General features: G+C 42.1%; 1 protein-coding gene across 1 annotated transcript in view; it reads left to right on the plus strand.

Moving 5' to 3' along the window:
* The first annotated feature begins 2,674 nt into the window (after nucleotides 1–2,674).
* The window catches only part of LOC106809318 (attractin-like protein 1), a 33,492-nt gene continuing 15,833 nt past the window's right edge, over nucleotides 2,675–20,333 (plus strand). The window contains exons 1-18 of the mRNA XM_014812360.1: nucleotides 2,675–2,911; nucleotides 10,581–10,784; nucleotides 11,133–11,279; nucleotides 11,557–11,738; nucleotides 13,285–13,453; nucleotides 13,654–13,744; nucleotides 13,951–14,054; nucleotides 14,303–14,445; nucleotides 14,618–14,807; nucleotides 15,105–15,259; nucleotides 16,138–16,290; nucleotides 16,714–16,851; nucleotides 17,118–17,257; nucleotides 17,770–17,914; nucleotides 18,423–18,617; nucleotides 18,910–19,110; nucleotides 19,393–19,467; nucleotides 20,106–20,171. Of these exons, the coding sequence (XP_014667846.1) occupies nucleotides 2,676–2,911; nucleotides 10,581–10,784; nucleotides 11,133–11,279; nucleotides 11,557–11,738; nucleotides 13,285–13,453; nucleotides 13,654–13,744; nucleotides 13,951–14,054; nucleotides 14,303–14,445; nucleotides 14,618–14,807; nucleotides 15,105–15,259; nucleotides 16,138–16,290; nucleotides 16,714–16,851; nucleotides 17,118–17,257; nucleotides 17,770–17,914; nucleotides 18,423–18,617; nucleotides 18,910–19,110; nucleotides 19,393–19,467; nucleotides 20,106–20,171 (2,734 nt within the window). The 5' untranslated portion in view covers nucleotide 2,675. The remainder of the gene's footprint in view (nucleotides 2,912–10,580; nucleotides 10,785–11,132; nucleotides 11,280–11,556; nucleotides 11,739–13,284; nucleotides 13,454–13,653; nucleotides 13,745–13,950; nucleotides 14,055–14,302; nucleotides 14,446–14,617; nucleotides 14,808–15,104; nucleotides 15,260–16,137; nucleotides 16,291–16,713; nucleotides 16,852–17,117; nucleotides 17,258–17,769; nucleotides 17,915–18,422; nucleotides 18,618–18,909; nucleotides 19,111–19,392; nucleotides 19,468–20,105; nucleotides 20,172–20,333) is intronic.

Consider the following 20,333-nt stretch of genomic DNA (forward strand, 5'->3'; position numbering starts at 1 on the left):
ATATGTCTTGTGCGTTAAAATCAACAGACAAAATAACGAAGAAAATGGAAAAATAATTCGGGATAAATAGAGCCGGCGGCGTCTAAAAAATGTATCAACTGAGAGAACGGATTAAAATCAATGCTGTTTTTAAAAATCCTGTTACTTTTGCATATTCCGCAAATATTTTTTTAAATTCGGTATGCGGCTATGAATTCCGCTTTTGGACATGTTAATTTGCATTCAATAATTAAAATAAAGTGAATAAACACATTTGTATTTACTAGCAATGTCTTAATGATTAAGTACGGTCCATTGGCTAACAATGTCATGTAAATGCTGTACAACATTTTGGGTTTGGATATTACTACGTTAAACTGGATTTCTAACTTTTTGAAGGATAGATCACAAATTGTCGGTGTTAAAGCTGGGGGCCCACGAGCGTATTTTTTCGCCCGATCGCGACGATTAATATCGCCAGCGAATTTATATAGGCCCGATCATGAAGGGGCACACGTAGCGAATTTGAGAGCGTACGCGTACGCCATTCGACGGAATCACATGATGCATCACATGATATCAACAACACGTCCGATTTGTTTAAAAAAATCGATCGCTTTACAAAATACGCCGGACACGGGCACACGAGCGAATTTGCAAGTAAATAATCGCCGGCGTAAATAATCGGCCGAAAATATCTAACATTTTTGATACGGGCGATTCGTACGGGCGTACGAAATCGGCGTCGACGTGAACGGGCACACGGGCGAATTTTTCGAGCGATTTTAAAATTCGCCGCGATCGGGCGATAAAATACGCTCGTGTGCCCCTACCAGGGGCGTAGCCAGTATGTAGCACTGTAGGCCCGGGCCTACACTTTTTTTGGCCAAGTTATCTTTTTTTTTTAAACACCCATAATTCAAATCCATAAGCTTGCTGGACGAGTTTAAGTCTAGGCGGGAAAAACTATTGAAATGAACGTAGCAAGAATATGGCTAAATTAGGTGACCTATTCTTCTGTCATCTAGGCTGTCATTTCTATCGCGTGCCGTTTCATTCAACACTCTACCCGCCGAAAAAGACTAGGATCCATTCTTGTCAGTTTTTTAACATTTTAACTCGTTCGTAACACTATTTTAACTCGTTTGTGTTTTTTGGGTTTAAAAGTGATATTGAATTAGGTGTCTCAAGTTAGCAAGAGGTCAGGGAACCAGAATGAACACTCGGGAAGGGCCGTTTCCGGCCATCTGGGGGTTTGTAAAAAATGTTCTTGTACGCTCCGCGCCAACCGATGGTGGCGCTCCGCTCAGATAGTCGTGCCTACAACTTTGAAAATCCTGGCTACGCCCCTGCCTACCTTAACGGCAGCATGCAATATGTGGATGCTGACACATTGGGTATATACCCAAGGTTCTGTGCTTGGTACATTGTTGTTCTTACTCTTTATACTAGTAAATGATTTGTTGGCCGAAACGGACTTTTCTACATATATTCGTCTCTGTGCTGACGACGCAAGTCTGTATCGCACCTTCACCATAATCCTCTTCGTGTCCGCCTTCTCCATGCTATACTTAATTATAACTTTTTATAAAATTTAGCAAGGTCAGGTGAGATTGTCATTCCCTCTTGTTTGATGAAGCCTTGTTCGTTGCATTCGATCATCTGAGCGTGATTATTTCTTTCGTCATGTGCCATCTTCTAAGGACCCCTTTCCGTTTAGCTTCTTTAATTGTTTCTGTCATTCCGTATTTGAATCTCTCCCTTCCTCTTTAGTAAATTGCAAATTTGAGGCTTTTTCTACTGCGATCTGCAGTGTTGTCTGTAGGTTTACTCATCTTGTCTCTTTCCGTCTTCGAAATAGTCTATTGGACTTTAAAAAATATTATTTACGAGGTTACGAGGTTACATAATAATATCAGGAGTAAGATAATATATTATCTTATAATATATTATCTTACTCCTGATAATATGTCAACGAACGTGTATATTGAATATCAACGATATCAACGTGCCACAAATGCTTAGGTATGAAAACATTATTGTTTGCCAGAGCGATTTGCTTATGGCCACTTCAGTCAGTGTAAACTGTAATGATCATCTAGTCTATTTGTGAATCATATATATTGGGGTCCACAATTTGGCCGTGGCGGCTAAGAATATTATTCTGCAAGTGGCGCACGCCAGCCAGCACACGGTGCGAATTCGGCGCGCGCCAACGGCGCTTAGTCAGAAAATGGAAAAATCAAACACGATAGATCGCGCGCGCCAACGGCGCACGCCAGCCCGCACACGGTGCGAATTCGGCGCGCGCCATCGACGTTGAGCTAAACGCGCGCGCCATTTGCGCACGTAAACTAGAGTCCCTTTATATAGCGTCCCCTTCTATAAACTCTGTCCACTAATAGTTAATAGCCTAAGGTTAATATGCTAATAGCCTATGGTAAATAGAATCCCCTTTATGGACTCTAACGTAAACCAGCCCGCACACGGTGCGAATTTGGCGCAGCGCGCGCCGAATTCGCACCGTGTGCGCTGAGTGTGCGGGGGCCATAGCGGGGGCATTACATTATGTTATCAGTTCCCGCCGAAAGATGGCGGTAACGGTACGGGAGATAGAGCGGCACCTCTCGGATGAGAATGCAAATTTCTTTTAATACGATCGCACGATGCACTTCGGAATCGAAAACATCATGGAGATGAGTTTCACGCGTAAATCACACAGAAGCAAAGTTTATGGCAATAGAAGTTTAATAGTTATATATATTGTCACATTCGTGGTATTATTAAATACGGGAAGCTTTGTAAATGCTCAAAACTGTGATCCGGCTTCATGTGTGCACGGAACATGTTCTGCCGACGGTGTTACGTGCGTTTGCGATCAGTTTTGGACAGGTGCAAATTGCAATGATGAGCAATGCCACACACGAATCAGGTAGGTTAATATCGCAGATGGGGTCGTTGTCGTATCAGGTACTGCAGATATGTACCCGAGGTAGTTGTAGGTTGTTTAGTATTATGTTTATATTTTTATATGAGGTATGTTTAGGGTTAGGGTTAGGGTTAGGCTGGGTTAGGGCTAGGCCGCTAGCGGCTAGGGTTATGGTTAGTGTACACTTCTATAGTACAAGTCTGGTACACTTTGTGTATGGCCATATGGGCCCAAGGATATAGAACATGGGTCCCAATAAAACCAATGTGCCTAATCCTAACCCTAATTCTAACCCTAACTCTAACCCTAACAATAACCCTAACCATAACCCTAACCTATTATATTGATATAATATTATATTTATATTGATGTAAATGACATTGGTTTTATTGGGACCCATGTTCTCTATCCTTGAACCGATATGTGTGCCTCGGGTACATGCATATCTGTAGTACCTGATACGACAACGACCCCTCCATCGTTAATATCATCATCATGATAGAAATGCAGTTCGTGCGTACCACGACTTTAGGGTATTTAACTTTGTTACAAATTATGACATAAATGTTCACATATATAAGTATAATCCCAGGCTTTCATTTTTAAGGGGCGCGATCGCGCTCGCGCTCCATCGCGCACCCGAAATTGTTCCATTGTGCGCGCATCATCGCGCCTCATAAAAGTGGTTGAAATCGCGCACCAAAAGTATGTCTATTATGTTGAAATAGCGCTCCATAGAGTTCTCAATGTAGGGGGGTACAAAAAGGTTAGCAACACACAACAATTTGTGGTGTGTAAGTAACTGAACGTATGGCAGAGGTACAGGTCTGGTTACTACCCTCTGGTTTATATATATATATAAATACAACTAAACAACAGCATCCAAATACAGGTACCTATACGGTAGCCACAAGTTACCTGCTCGTTTTCTACTATACGTGGCGAGAAGTGGTTTTCTGCCGACGTGAAACAGTCGTAGGGCTGGAGGGGCTACATACGTGGCTACTACGTACAAGTAATTTGGCTAGTTTGTTGATGGATTGTGATGATATGTTGTGCTGAAATATGCAGGTACATGGATTAGAATCTCTAAGGATGGAAATCAGAATAAATAAAACAAGTTTATTTTTACATCCGATCAACTCTTTTATTAATCTGTGTGCTAGTGTTGGGTTGTTGGATGAAAAGAATGTAATCCTGACGAAGCCATTGAATGAATGAAGGTGAAGATGAATGATAATCAGTAGATTGACATGACATCCCAATTTTCGTTTTGGATTTCACTCTAGACTGAGGATTGGTCATGATTCCATCATCACACCCCAAGAGGCATGATGGAGAGCCCTCAAAATCACACCTTTAAAAGGGATGATGGAGAGCCCTCAAGGAGCTCTCCATCATCCCTTTTAAAGGTGTGATTTTTAGTGGAGCTCTCCATCATGCCTCTTAAGGGTGTGATTTTTTAGTGGAGCTCTCCATCATGCCTCTTAAGGGTGTGATTATGGAGCGTGAAAAGACCCCCTATGGTGTCCTAGGGGAGTCATTAGTAGTCCTCCTGTACTTTTCAAATCTGAAAGCCTGTAATCCTAACTAAGTTTGACACTGACAGGCTCACTATACTAAAACTGGTCTAGACTAAAGAGCAAACGGGGTGTAAACTAGTCTAGAGTGTAGTGACTAGGCTAAGTAAGCGGCATGCAGCTAGTAAGCCTAATGAGTAATGACTAATGTTTGTGTGTGTTAGTGAATAGTGTTGCAGACAGTGGCGGCACCAGGATTGTAAAAGTGGGGGTGGGGCAAGCTGAGGGCAAGGAAAAATGTTGGGGGGCCAAGGGGTTGGAGGAGTTGGGGGGGGGGTAGCACGAGTTCCAGGGGCCGTCCAGAAGCTCTGAGCTTTTAGCATTTTTGAGGTGAAAAATCAAGCTACTGTATGCCTTAAACAGAGAAATAAACACGCTTGTAGAGCACTTCTGATCCATATAGCCAAACTTCTAATTTTACTGTAGTGTGCTAGTGTTGTAAATAAAGGCTATCCACAGAAATTGCTGTTTCGTGGAAAAATAAAGGGGAAAATCATAGTGGCGGAAATGGAATAAGCCGGGAAGCGGAAATTTTCCGCCAAAATCGGAAGAGTTAATTGGGAGGTCTGCCACTCAATAAGAATTCAAATTACATAGACTAGAGTTAAAACCCAAAGATTGAAAGGCAATATTTTGGGCCTATGGAGTAAAATTAATATTGTCATTGCTCCTGTGAACTGTGTTCTTAAAACCTTTGTACATACAGGTGCTGACTGGGGGGCAACTGGGCAGTAAAGACTTTGACTGATGGGACAAATGCTTTGGCGCCCATGCCCCCCTGGTGCTGCCACTATGTGGGGGTTGAGGTGGGGTGTAGGGCTGTTTAATAGAAACACATTTAAAATTGCATTTATACACTGTGCAACATAAAATCACAACAATTAAGGTGTTGTGATTACTTTTGAACAACGAACTTATATATGTGTGTTATATATTTGGGCCTAATCCTAGTTTAGCACCCCAGCTTAATCTACTGTTTAGCACAAATGAATTACATTTGCAACTAGACAGAGGGCACTCACGGAGAGTGCATACCTCCGCGAGCATGTAACATGTATGTGCTCGCTGGTGGCGGCTGCTGACTGACTCGCCTGCTGCTGACTCGCCGCTCACTGGTGGCTGCTGCTGACACGCCACACGCTGACTCGACACGCTATCGATCGAGGTGCCAAACTAGGAATGAACATGTGCATGGCACAACTAATCAGAGTGGTATTGTTAACAGTGTGCAGGAAATTGATGCCAGAGTTGGGCAGGCTGGAATATATATATAGCGTGAATTAGGCAGCCCCTGTCACGGATGCTTAGCCCGCCACTAGGAAGAAATCCATAACTCGCCAGTGAAAGATCTGTGGAAAAATATTTAGTCTCTGTAGCACTGTTATTATCACACTAACCTATAAAACAATCAGCAATTTGATGGTCCAGATGATTTATCTGTGCACACGATATATACAATATATGAATAGTTAAATATATGCCAATTATTTACAAATAAAAATCCTAAAGAGACCATTTTAAACTTTTAAATTTGGAAACGAATTTGATCGTCTTTGTTTAGATAGCCTAGCTTCATCCCTCTAATCATGTCTTTGCCCCCTCCCTTCATTAGGGAACTAGGTTCATGTGTCAGGTAATCCCTGGTGCCACATCTGAAGGTGGAATATTGCTACTAATATTACCAATAAACATAGATGTTTGAGCTATGAGAAACGTGGTTTTTATTTTATTTATTTATTTATTAAAACAATTCTGACATAATTCACGATCTGCATTATAGTCTGTTCAACAGCTACAATGTGATGCCACACACTACAACATTTTTGGACAAGCAGGAGTCAGTGAAACAGTGTTATCTTTATTTTTGAAAAAATTGTGAGGGCTGGTAAGTTATGGTGAGAGCTGGTAAAAAAAATTAATTTATAAGAATTTCTTAAACAGGATTTCATACCCTGTTAGGATGCCCATGATCAGTGCCTTGACCACACTAAATCACAGCTTTCAGCTATTCTTTCATCCCTACACAAGCCTTGCAAATAATGTTGGAGTGTAGCCATATTATTTATCCAATCAATATATACCACACTTCCTTCTCATATGTAGTAGTGAAAAAAAACATGTTTTGCATCTATTGCTTAATTAGTCTCTTTCAAAGCCAGTCATTCAAGATCACATTGCAGTATGGTACCAGGATCCTTTATTGTTTGTGATCAATGCATTTTTTTCATTATCGTCATTTCACTGCTCATTGGTAACGGGTACAGACTGGTAACACAAATATTTGCTATGTAGCCTGCCTTAGTTCAAAGTCCATCTGCAAGGCTGCGCAGCTTGTTGCAGACATGTTGATATTATCAATGTGTGCACTGTGTACCCTGTAGAGCCTTTCGAAACTATATGAATTGATTGGGGGTATATATGACATGCACCATACTCCTACGTCGGAGGTTGCAGGGTTTTCATTATCTTTTATAGTAACAGGCCGAAATGCTTTTGCAACAGGCCGTGGGGGAGTGCGGGCGGGGGGTTTGGGGGTACCCCCACCCCCACAATTTTTTTTAAAAACCTAGATGCTCTGAGATGCAATCTGGTGTATTCTGAGCTGCAGTAAACTTTAACAAACACATTTGGATTACAGTGTGGTCCTTTTTTCCAATTTGGTTTCTCCTGGTACATTCAGAGTTCACCAAAAGTTTCCAAATTATGACGATTTAGTAATTATAAGAGTTAGACAATTAAGTACGTAAATAGCGTTATTCAAAAACAAAACAATGATTCTTGTGCACATAACATGCATACAAATATACTCAACTGATTTATTAGTAGTAGCTCATAAAACACTTTCACTTTGGAGAATAATTAGAGCAAACTAAATGCAAATAAAATTATTATTATTGTTTTATTTTTTTAAATATTATACTTGAGCCAATTGTAACCGGCTGAAACAGCAGAGTAGACGGTCAATTCGGCCGGTGGCCGGTTCCTAATACCCCTGTCACACCGGGGTGGCGTCCTTACTGCGCTGCTACGGCGACGGAAAATGGGCCCAGAGCGCGCCAAGGTCGCCATAAGCGTGGTATAAGCGTGGTGGAAACGCCAGACATCGTGGTGTGGTCGCCATGGTCGCCAATGATCGCCGAGTCACGGCGTTTGTTTTGAGCATGTTCAAAACAAACGCCAAGGTTCGGCGATCTGACCTGGAACGCGGTGAGAACGCGGTGGGGTCACGAAGGTCGTGAGACAAGCGTCGTAACATCTCCATAAACATAGTACACGCGCAGTACACGCGTGGCAAAGACGCTGCGAAAATGGTGACATTTTCAACGGCGAATTCACGGATCTGTCTCATCCGATCTGCCGATCTGTTTCATGCCGATCTGTCTCGGCCACGGCCACGGCCTCGGCCTCTGATAGCTTGTTTCTTCGGCATCGTGTTTCTACTCAGCAAACGCACAACTATACAGTTAAAATTTCCGAAAATCTGACCAGCTTATATATAGTCGCCGTGAGAACGTGGTAGAAACGCCGTAATGTCGCCGTGCAGTCGCGATACACGTAGAAGACGCGTGGTAAGAACCCCATGAGCGTGGTGAGAGCGCCGCGGGAACGCCGGTGATCGCCGTTGCCAAGCCCATAGATCTCAATAGAAACGCCATAAGCGCGGAGAGGTCGTGGCGGGCGCGCCGTGAGAACGCGGTATGATCGCACAGGTCGCGGTAAGAGCGCGGTTTTTTTCAAGTTTGTAATTTGTTGGGACTTTTTCTCGCGTTGTGTTTGCGTTTGCCGGCGACCTTGTACATTTTCTGGTCGCCGTACGGTCGCGGATGGTCGCCGTCCGGTGTGACGGGGGTATAATGAGAACACTGAGGTTGTGGCCCTTCCACACACAAGTCTAGTAGCTTTAAGTTTGTCGTCAATGTTTCTGTAACAAGCTGCTTTTTCCGGTCTAGGGGTGTTAACCCTATCCCAACCCGTATCCGGACGACTACCCCCTGGACAACTACCCCCGGACAACTACCATCTGGAGAATTACCCCCCTAGGACAACTCCCACTCGGACAACTGCCACCCGGACAACTAGTCAACTACCCCCCTAGGGTTAGGGTTAGGGGGGTAATTGTCCTATCGGGGTAGTTGTCCGGGTGGCAGTTGTCCGGGTAGTAGTTGTCCTAGGGGGGTAATTGTCCGTGTGGTAGTTGTCCGGGGGGTAGTTGTCCAGGGGGTAGCAGTCCTAGAATCATCCCAACCACTTAACCTCGAGGAGAGGTGGTCCAAATTTGTCTGGCCTCTACCTTTTGACCTGTCCAGCTTGGGTGACCCTGCCAGGAGCTTATGCTCCCGCTGGCATAGTTCTCCGGGTTATTGAGGCTCGCAAGCCACCACACCGCGACAAGGGATGGACCCGTGGTATATAACACTGTTATAGATTAAAAAGTTAAATATGGATATTTTCAAAGTCAGTAGAATGTATGTAGTTTAAAAAAAGAAGAAGACATAGATTAGTTTTAGGAAAACAGAAATGGGCACTTAATTGTACCTAAAACATCATGATTGGATAGAATTCACAGTTAAAAGATATATTGCTTGTAAACAGCTCCTCTATCAATGCGCGATGTTTATAGAAAAACCTAATAATAACCGAATAAGCTATTGACAAAAAATGACTGATAATCATAAATGAGCAATGTACAGACTACACAGCAGTGTTTTTAGGCAACAAATCCTAAACCCTTGATAGTTGACCACTATTTGTATGTGTAAATGTGTAAATAGATAAATACACATGTATAGGTATGTATAATGAATTCGTATGTGATGTTGTTACTCTTGCTTCAAAATTGAAGTTGAGTTCTATGACACTCTTACATTCTTCTGTCACTCATACTCTCCGCACAGTTATTTGATGTGGCCTACATCCTGACTAAATGAAATTAAAATTATTATAATATATTAATGCTAAAACATTGGAATACATTTCTACATAATGGTTTTTTGCACATAGAATAGACGAATTAAGTCTCTTGTCATTTTTCTAAAAAAATGTTGAGCTGAAAACCATACATAATCATAATCATAATGTCATATATCATCATCATATATGTGTAAGCATAATCAGCTTATTACTGATTGCCAAAACAGAGTCTGTATTGTGTGGTCAGAAGAGTACCTTGTATACCTACAAACATTGCAAGATCACTCATTAATACAGTACTTATGTTAGTCAAATGATTCTGGATCAGTCCCTGAATTGATATGGATAGTGTATGTGTTAGGTTATTATATTAGGATGTTTTCGCTATATGATACCATGTCATACCATTTACACATCCGTTCCCCACATGGTTCACATATCCTGGCTTCAAACCATTTATACATTCCCACCCCACACCATTCGCACATTCATATCCCACGCCATCAAGAGTACATAATAAAACCATAATAATGGTTTTATTATGTACTCTTGACGCCATTCATACAGTCATACCTCACACTGTTTGCACATTCATATCCCACAACATTCTCACATTCCCACCCCATACCATTCTCACATTCCCACCCCACACCATTTGCACATTCATACACCACACCATTCGCACATTCATATCCCACACCATTCTCACATTCATACCCCACACCATTCGCACATTCCCACCCCACACCATTTGCACATTCATACACCACACCATTCTCACATTCATACCCCACACCATTCTCACAATCATACCCCACACCATTCGCACAGTCACACCCCACACCATTCTCACATTCATACCCCACACCATTCTCACATTCATACCCCACACCATTCGCACAGTCACACCCCACACCATTCTCACATTCATACCCCACAACATTCGCACAGTCACACCCCACACCATTCTCACATTCATACCCCACAACATTCTCACATTCCCACCCCACACCATTCGCACATTCATATCTTGCAGCTCATGGCGCCTTGCCATTTTCGTGTTTTTCCACTGTCATCGTAAACCTAACATGTAATTTATCCAGAGGATGTGAGATACTAGTTAACTTCGTAACCCAACGTGTGTTTAATCCAGCTGATTGCTATAAGGCTGTCTCTTCTAGTCTGTTGTCAGCATCTGAGGGAGTGATCAGTGACGGAGAAGGCGAGTATCTGGCGGACACGCGCTGCACGTGGTTGCTGGATACGGGCAGTCCGGGCGCTCTGCTGCGCTTCCGCCTGCAGTCGTTTGAGACCGAGTGCGGCTGGGACCACCTGTACATATATGACGGCGACTCCATCTACTCTCCGCTTGTCGCAGCCTACAGGTGACGAGAAGCGCGCGCAAAAGTTGCTGTCGCAACGCGTCGCGTTAGCGTCTATATCGTTTTAATTTTTTTATTCAGTGGCGTTGCAAATTGTTTGTATGATTTATATACCAGCGTGGTAAGAGTAACCTGGTTGAGTGGGTTAACCAGCATGATTAGATTAACTTGGCTAGGTTACCAGTCTTGTTTGATTTGCTAGTTTTGGTTGAATAGCATTGTTTTTTATTAGTCTGGTAGGTTTAACAATGTACTAACTTGTTGTGTAACTTGATTGTATCATCCTATTAAGTTGCCCCGGAGCTTGATGGATGAAATAACTTGTAACCTTGCCCATGTTCAACGTTTCAGTGGAATTCTAGTTGAGGAGAGTAGTACTAGTAGTCAGAAGTCTACACTCTACTCATATCCAGAGGTGACAACACGTTCTGGAAAAGCCTACCTTTACTTCCACAGTGACTCCGTTTATTTCATGGATGGCTTTGAAATAGCATACAGGTGAGAGCTTATACTCGATTATTACGATACCTGTGGAATCAGGTTAGCTGTACATTGATTCTCAATCTGCAGGTGATAACTTGTGCAATGTTAAAGCTTTTCAGAGGTAGCATTGGTTAACAGTTTAACACAAGCTGTTTTGCTGACTTTCAAGGCATAAAAGGTGTTGTATTAGATTCCTTAATTATTATGGTAACCAGGCTTATCGTCGGCACCTACGCATGATTTTCCTTATGCAAGTGCCTGTAAAGCATGAGTGACCTATTTTTTTCCCCAGTGTGTTATCTTGTGCACACGATTGCTATGGTAATGGCGTGTGTGAAGCAGGCAGCTGTACCTGTAGTGGTGGGTGGAGTGGGGAAGACTGCAGCCAACCTCCATGTAATGAAGACCACTGTTCAGTTCATGGCAGTTGCGATGTAGATACTAACACCTGCGTTTGCTTACCAGGTTATCAAGGTAGGTACAGTGAAACTCTGATTTTACGCGGGTTGATTTAAAGGGATACTAGACTCTAGGATTTTACTGCATACAAATGTACTTACTGTATAACAAATCGTCCATACCCACACGTACTTGTTGAAGGATTCGGGATGTCGAATATGGGGGGTCAAGGGTCAAAGGTCAAGATGTGTCAATGGCGGGGGAATATTTCCCCCTTAACGTAAGACGGTAAGGTATAGGAGGAAATACGGAATTGCAGCACAAATCTCAAAGGCTCGACCTACGCTCTTAATATTCGATGTATAGTGTGATGGGGAGGAAACCCATCACCAGCGCGAAATTGGAGGTCACAGGGCAAAGGGCAGTGGGGGAAAGGTCAGATATCCGACATTTTCTGAGGACATGGTCTAACGGACCGTGTGCAAAACTTGTTTGTTTCCAGGCGGCATCACGCTACCATTTTTATCACTATTGAAAGGACCGTGAAATCTACTTTCGCCTGACACGTGGCGAAGAGTAAGGTGTGATAACCTTTTGAACCGCTCAAGAGGAGGGTTTAAACTGATGTGTGTGCACTTGAACAAAGACAATTGCGTTTTGGGCTATTAGAGCCGCCTCCACCCACCCTCCCCCACCTCCCCCTTCCCCCGCTTAAGATGCGAAGTCATTAAAGTACACACTATTCTTTATTACCTGTACTAACAGTATACAAAGCCTATCAACGCGGTGCTTTGAAAGGCATTGAAAATACGTCACATGTTGTTCAACATCGCGATGTTGTATGAACTTCTGCGTTTGCCCTGCGCAAGAACCGCACAGTGGTGCTGCGGTACAGCGGTACGGTGTAGGCAAAGATAAAAACATGTGATGTCACCTAACCTTAATAATAACCGTCTTATTAGCCACGTGTATTTAACCCCAATTTAGCGCGATCCTGCTTTTTTCGCGATGACATTTCATGGACCCTAACCATCGCGTTATAACGGGGCTACACTGTATATGCTTGTTACAATGTTCATGGGGGCATATATGCACACAGCGAAAGTGCGGAATATCTATCCATTTGTCTTGGGTTCAGAGATCCAGTCAGGTAGTTTAATTGTGTTATCAAATCAAGTTTATGGAAGGTACTGGTACAGTGTACGTATATATTGATTTTTAATTAATTAGATCCAAAGTTAGAATTTACTTTCTGTCATGAGCTCTACTTGGTAGCATCAAGTGGGAAAGAAGTTATTATATTGTCTTTATAATGCACATTCTGTCAAGGCCAAATTAAATTTTTTTTGCCACGAACTGTGTTGTACTCACATAATATGATAAAAAATATAATATGTTATATATGTATATATATATATATATATATATATATATATATATATATCTAATATAAATATTAGCTGAGCAAGGCTACTTTCTCCTGAAAACGTTTTAAGTTGAGCTTTGTATAGAATTAGCAAGCAACTTCAGTGTAAATTTTGATGTTTTATTACTTGTCATCAGTCTGTGACTGTCTGGCGAGGTGTCTAACGAAGTGTATGTGCGTGATGGCTATTTGCAGGTTCAGACTGCAGCATCCCCACATCAGAGCCACTATGGAGCACTGTGACCCCAGTACAGGGGAACCCCATCTCCCGGGCTTCACATAGTGCTGTTGTCGTGGGTGACTCGATGTGGGTGGTCGGTGGCTACATATTCCCGTCGACAGAAATCTACCAGCATCTGATGAGGTGTGCAATGTCATGTACAGGGTTCTCCCCATGTGTTTAGCACATGTCAGTTCTGACATACCTTCAATTTTGCAACATTTCATAAATGCTCCAACATGCCTTGATTGCCGAATCAACATGCCTTAATTTCCAGATGTGTTTTTAGCTCACCTTGACATTGTCAAGCATTTTTACAAATTCTTCACCTTTCTGTGTGACAGGTTTGACTTTCTGACCAAAGAATGGAAGGAAATTGTTGCAGAAGGGGTGAAACCAAGTCCAGTATGGGGCCACAGCCTTGTGCACTACCGGGTATTGAAACCAAATTTTACATTCATATAAACTTATAATGTGTATGAAAATCATTAAATTAGCAGTATATTATTATTTTCATATTTGTAAATGACCTTTGGTTAAACAGGAACCGTGAGTGAAAAAATGTTCTTGAAGCAAAATGCGGGCATCTTGGCAACGTAAAACTCTTGGCAATGGTTTGAGTTTTGCTGGGAATATTTCAGGATGAAGAAGGGGATGACGACCAGCTCTGGTTGTATGGTGGATATATTGGTAACACCGCTATTGCTGATTTGTGGATGTACAGCATCACAAACAATACTTGGAGGTATAACTGAAAATGCCTCTCTATATAATCACTTTTATTTCTATCCTTTAGTCACATCCTTTGTAAATTGTATTATAATTAAGTCTCCTGTGCTAACGCAATTTGTTAATAGCTGATAATTTATTTTATCTGAAATTGTAAATAATATTATCAGTTTGCATAAAGCTAACATACTTGACCACATTTGCAGTATTTCAGTAAGCATGCATTTACATCAGTCTAAAGCTGGAACTGTTTTTCATTTTCAGTCACATGTCAACGCAAGGGAACACAAATCAGAATTTGGCTGTTTTTGGTCACACGGCCACTGTTGTTGGAGACATAATGGTCATTATCTTCGGACATCACCCAATCTATGGATACATTAACACTGTGCAAGAGTTTAATTTTAGTAGGTATAGTCACCTGGACATTTTCAATGCCAAAATTCTCTCTGAAAACATTGTAATAGGAGCAGTTATACTATATATGGTTATAAGTTTCAGGTTGCTCATCGTTATCTTCTTTAAAAACATAGATCATGCTTGCTGAGACCCCTTACGTACCCTTTTACTTTTCACCAGAAAGTAGAGAGTGGCGTCTTGTAGAGACGAGTGGAGGTAAACCTCGAGGCACGTACGGTCACACGAGTGTGTTCGATGAGCGGACTGGATACATATATGTGCACGGCGGCATTGCTGCTACTACTGGTGGTGACAGTCAAGGATTCCTCGTAGATCAGTTGCTTAGATATGAACCTGCCACCGAGCAGTGGTAGGCACAAATCGACGTCAGACTGTTTTGTTTCTATTCTAGAGGTTTACATAGTCAACATATGTGAAATTCTTCATGTTCATGGCGATTTCATTGACATTTGGGCCTTTCAGTAACCATGTGAGATAAGATTTACGTAATAATGTTCCATCTGTAATAGTCTGCACTATGCGTGCTAAGCAGTAGTTGTTTTCCACTAATAGCTAATAGTTAGTGATGCTGAATGTACTATAATGCATGATCAGCTAGTAGCGTCGAATTTCCCGTCACATCCTGAGATGGGTCTAATGTTTGTAGGTTTGTGCTACACTCCAGTGGTAGCAGGCGCTACCTACATGCCAGCTCCCTCTCTGCTGGCTTGATGCTTGTGTATGGTGGCAACACGCACAACGATAGCACACAGAGTACTGGGGCAAAGTGCCTGTCATCTGACTTTATGGCTTATGACACAGGTATGGATGTAGTATGCAATTCCACACTTGTTACAACACTGCCAGAAACTGTATGCTCTTGTTCTGGTATACAGCTTATATTGCAATGTTCAACAGTTGATAATTATTCAATGCAGCATTCTTGCGATTGCAATCCTAAGAAAGCTTGAGTATGTTGAATGTGACGTTTAAGATTTAGAATAGCGTGAGGTGTCATCGTGATGATTGAAAATAAGCATCTTCACAAATTACCTTGTCATTAGTGGGTCAGTATGGGTGAGGTGAACTGAGTAGGCAAGGGCATTATCAAACTGCATGCAGCGCCCCCTTCCCACACTCAGGATATACCACTGCCACAATGCTAGCACTATTTTTACAGTGGGCGGAGCTCCGGGGAAATCCAGCAAATGGCAAGCCAACGGCCGCGAAGTCGCCACCGAACAAAATATTAGAAATTTCTATGATTTGCATGTTTGTTGGTGGACAAATTTAGATGTTTTAAGCTGAATACGCAAAAATGTATCAAAGACAATGTTCGAGAATTAGGTATATTGACAAGCATCCCGAAAATACTTAGTTTAGTAAACAGCGTAATGATTTGAAAGTAGTAAATGGGCGCACTATTTCGTATCACTATTTTATCAAATTTCTCATGAAATAATGGTCCGACTTTTATTATCTTTGCAGCTTTTATAAGTAAACACCGTATTGCATAGGACAGGAGTAACGGGGTCGCTGTAAAACTTATAGTAAAAAAGCGTAAGAAATTCTTACGGAAATCAGCTTGTGGCAGTGGTACAATTGAGCCAGAGCGAGAGCGCCATCTGTCGTGGAGTTTGGGGCATTATATGTACATGAATTTGGATAGAATGTCTGACAGCAAACGGTATGATTGATAGTGTGTGACCAGTGGCTGGAGCTGAGTGGTCCGTCCCTGACTGGTGTGCAGGCTGCCCGATTTGGACACTCTACTGCGACATATGGTGGCAACCTGTACGTCTTTGCCGGTTTCGCAGGAACTCTGCTCAATGACATAATGTTATTTACACCAGGTGGGATAGGTTTATTATCATTTTAGAGATCAATCAATCTGCATAGGCTATATATATGCACATTCAGAACTAATCAATCAGATTTTTCTTTACGAATCTTAAAATGATCATGTAATTTAAAGCAAATCTACAGTGACTTTAAGCCTGCAATAACCAGATCCAGAATTTCATGGTTGTCCAGACACAGTGGGAGATTAGTACATGCAAAATATTTTCGAGCAATTTACTAGACACAGGTTAGGTGTATACATGTGAATAAATGACAAAAAGTTAAAACTTTTTTCAGTTGGATGTAATTTTGTCAGCTCGTGCAGTCATTTCTTTCTGCAAGAAATCATTGCGGCCCAATTTCATACTAATTTGTGTACAGCGTATTTGTGTGTGTAATCGTGAGTGAAACGCGAAATTTTTTTCGGTACGTAGGAAACTGTTTGCTATACACGGGTGACAGCTGTACTTCCGCTCGACCAGGAGTGATCTGTGTCTTAAGCCAGAGCAGTGGCACATGTATGCCACTAGATGGAGCTGCCGATGCTGACGTGCAAACACACTGTCCAGAGCGTATGTGCTTAACTTGATATTTAACAGCATAACGATCCTCCTATTATGGTCATCGCCATGTGATAACACATGCAGTGTCCAGATCACATGTGCGTAACTTGAGATTTAACAACATAACGATCCTCCTATTAAATCTGTGAGTAGACTGTGACATCTCTGTAACTCATGTGAGTAGGCTGTGACATCTCCACGACTGATGTGATTGTGAGTTTGTTGTGATGTCTCTGCGACCCCTGCCTGACATTTCTTTGACTCGTGCATTGTAGTTCCGGTTGATCCCTCGGACTCCTGCGGAACTATATTTGAACGAAATTGTCTCAGCTGCCTGGAGACTGACTACGACTGTGCGTTCTGTTTAAACTATTGCAACTCGCCTAACTGCTCTACCAACCCGGAAATTGCTATAGTAAGTTGAACACGTGTTAGTGGCACTCTTTAAATATTTCATGTTTTTGTAACCCTTCTGGCTCTTCGAAATCATGTGTACTAAAGAGTAACTTTGTATTTTATATAGTTATGTAACATCTGTAGTACTGTAAATTGTGTGAAGTAATTTGTAAGAAAGGATTGGCTTGATAGTTACTTAATTACTGACTCATTTAATAAATGGCATGTATTGTTAGTGAGATCAAAAATAATGTTACAGGTGATCTCAATTATGTTCAAAAGAAAAGCTGATGTTTGTCTATCTTGCATAATGTTGTTGTGAGCGAGTTTGTGCATTTTTGCACAACACACTGTTTGTATATAGTATCACAGTCATAGCATGTCACAGTCATATCATGAATAGCATGTTTTCCAAAAATGTTACTGTAGTTTGTAGTTGCTATGATGCAGACGATGTAGTGATGAGTCATTAAATATTGTACTTGTATCACTGTTTTCAATTTTCAGTATGAAATTTTTACATTTGTTTAGACAAACTCATCCATGTGCCCAGAGATGTATTCAAATGACTGTTCGTACCACCACAACTGTCACAGCTGTACACTCGATGCTCAGGTCACTGGCTGCTCCTGGACCTCTAGCATGCAAGTGCCATGCATTTACGAGCCCTTTCCAGGTGAGTCCTGATATATTATTATATGTGATAAGGCGAAGTAATTGCATTTCATACTCTGAGGTAAGGAAGGATACAGTAGATTACCATTGTCACTGTTTCTGAAGACTATATCCACGTCAATTTATATCAACAAGACTTCATTGGTTGTATGGCATCAGACTGTAAAGCGTTATATCATACATGTTTGTTAGAGACAGCTGTAACATCATCATAAGATGCATTGTGGCACCTCATTCATACAGGTGGTGTTCACCTGAAGTTAATCAATAATCGTGCTTCAAATCTGTGTGCAAGAACTAACAGCTACTGTAAAAGTCTCCCCAAATAATGTGTTAGTGTCCTCTGATGTCAGACAGGACTGGAAAATTGCCGGTCTGATTGGGTTGTTCTTCTTTGAACTTTATACCTTGCAAGTGTTTTCCTACTTCAAGCTAACGTCCAGTTGAAATGTGAAACTTGTTACACAATTATATACTAGTGTACACATTGACAGCCATAATGCTTGCAGGTACACAGAGATGCGAACAAGCTCCCTGCAGCTCATACACAGATTGTAATGCGTGCATAACTAGCCCCGAGGGTGTACCACCATATTGCATGTGGTGTGCTAGCGAGGGCACCTGCATGGAGCCTAATGCTTACCTGGCCAACTATCCCTACGGGCAGTGTCTGGAATGGACCAACAGTGAGAGTGGATGTTTAGGTATGCAGTATGTGAGAAGGAGCATCAGTGGGGAGCAGTGAAAATAGGGAATGGCTAGAGCCCATGGGAAAGAGGGGCCCTCATTGTGTGGTTATACAATGTCATGCAGAAAAGAACGAAACTACACAAAAAATTACAATCATATTGAAACTTTATTTAATGTTTAATAAAAAGTGTTTTCCATTAAAAACATGCTGAAAACTATTCCGACACTATGCCTCCACTGACACGACGGTAATGGAAAAGGCGAAATCCCACATGACAAAAATGATTTCGGTTTCCATGGCAACAGATGTCTTGTGTAGCGAGCAGAAGACGTGTGAGGAGTGCCATCAGCGGCCGGGCTGCGGCTGGTGTAACGACGACGCAGACACCGGTCTTGGCGTCTGCATGGATGGCGGTGACACCGGACCCGTGAACGTGACGGTCAGTGGTGACCTTCCCGTTCCGCCGGGACAGTGCGCGGGGAAATGGCATTTTTCTTCTTGCCCACGTACGTACTTATTATATAGCCACATGTGACAAAGATATGAGTGTGTCTCAACTGATCCATACTAGACTTATAGGGGCTGGCTAGATAAGCCTGTTAGCTGTTTTAATTTGAAGGTGGGCACAAATTGAAGGACGTAAACAAGAGGCTAGGCCAGATTGGTGAGAGTGGTCAATGGAGGTTAGAGGAAGGATGGTGATTGCAGCAAGTGGTGTGGAAGTGGAGTATTGGGATTTGGCATTTTGCTACGATACAACTAAGATGATCTAACATTGCTCGTTTCAGTGTGCAGCTGTAACGGACATTCCACTTGTGCGGTGAACAGCAGCGTCTGCCTGGATTGCGCAGACCACACCGAAGGTCAGTGTGATCTTGGTTAATAATAACACTAACACAGTTATTATCGAAATGTTATCATGGTTATCGAACGTTAATTGCTGCATACAGTCAATGAACATGAAAGTGATTTCTTTCCTGGATCCTGGTGATAGGAGTTCTAGTGCTTAGAGATCTTCATAGAAATGTCACAACACTATATACACGTTTAATTGACAGAACTGCCACAGAGATGAGAATCTCCCGCGGATCCGCGGTTTCCCGCGTTTTTCACTTTCGAAAATTATCAATTTTCCAAATCGTTCAAATCCATTGAGAAAACTGTAGGGGGGGGGGAGGTGTACTGCCACCCGCGGACAGTGGAAGAGTGTCCCGCGGCTAGTAATGCTCTTTTACCATCTGAGTTCGAAATTTCTGTGCATCAGAACTTGTCTGCAAGCATCTAATAAAAAAAAAAATTCTTGGGGAGGCCCCCCCGAAAGTGCTTAGCACCTGCGGTGCACAATATAGTGCTTAGCGCTATTCTACCAGTACGTGAAATTTCTCAGTGGGACTGTAAAGAGATGAGTAAATCATATTGTAATCTAAATAAAATTGCTACTATACTGTTATATTTAGATGACAGTCAATTTAACATAGTCGTTTCCTCTCACGTGTAACAGGAATGCAGTGTGAAACCTGCTCAGCTGGCTTCTGGGGCAATGCACTGCAGGGCAACATGTGTCAAGGTGAGTGTCCAGCCTACATTCGCTCATGAGATGGCTACACGTGGCCAAAACTAACATCCTACAAATTCAACCTCACTTCCTATTTCCTGGGTTTGTTTCATAATTACATGTAAAATCCAATTTTACATGTATTTATGTTACCACACACTGTCTGGTGCACCA

This window comes from Priapulus caudatus, unplaced genomic scaffold (genome assembly GCF_000485595.1).
Source record: "Priapulus caudatus unplaced genomic scaffold, Priapulus_caudatus-5.0.1 Scaffold344, whole genome shotgun sequence".
Taxonomy (NCBI): Eukaryota; Metazoa; Priapulida; class Priapulimorpha; order Priapulimorphida; family Priapulidae; genus Priapulus; species Priapulus caudatus.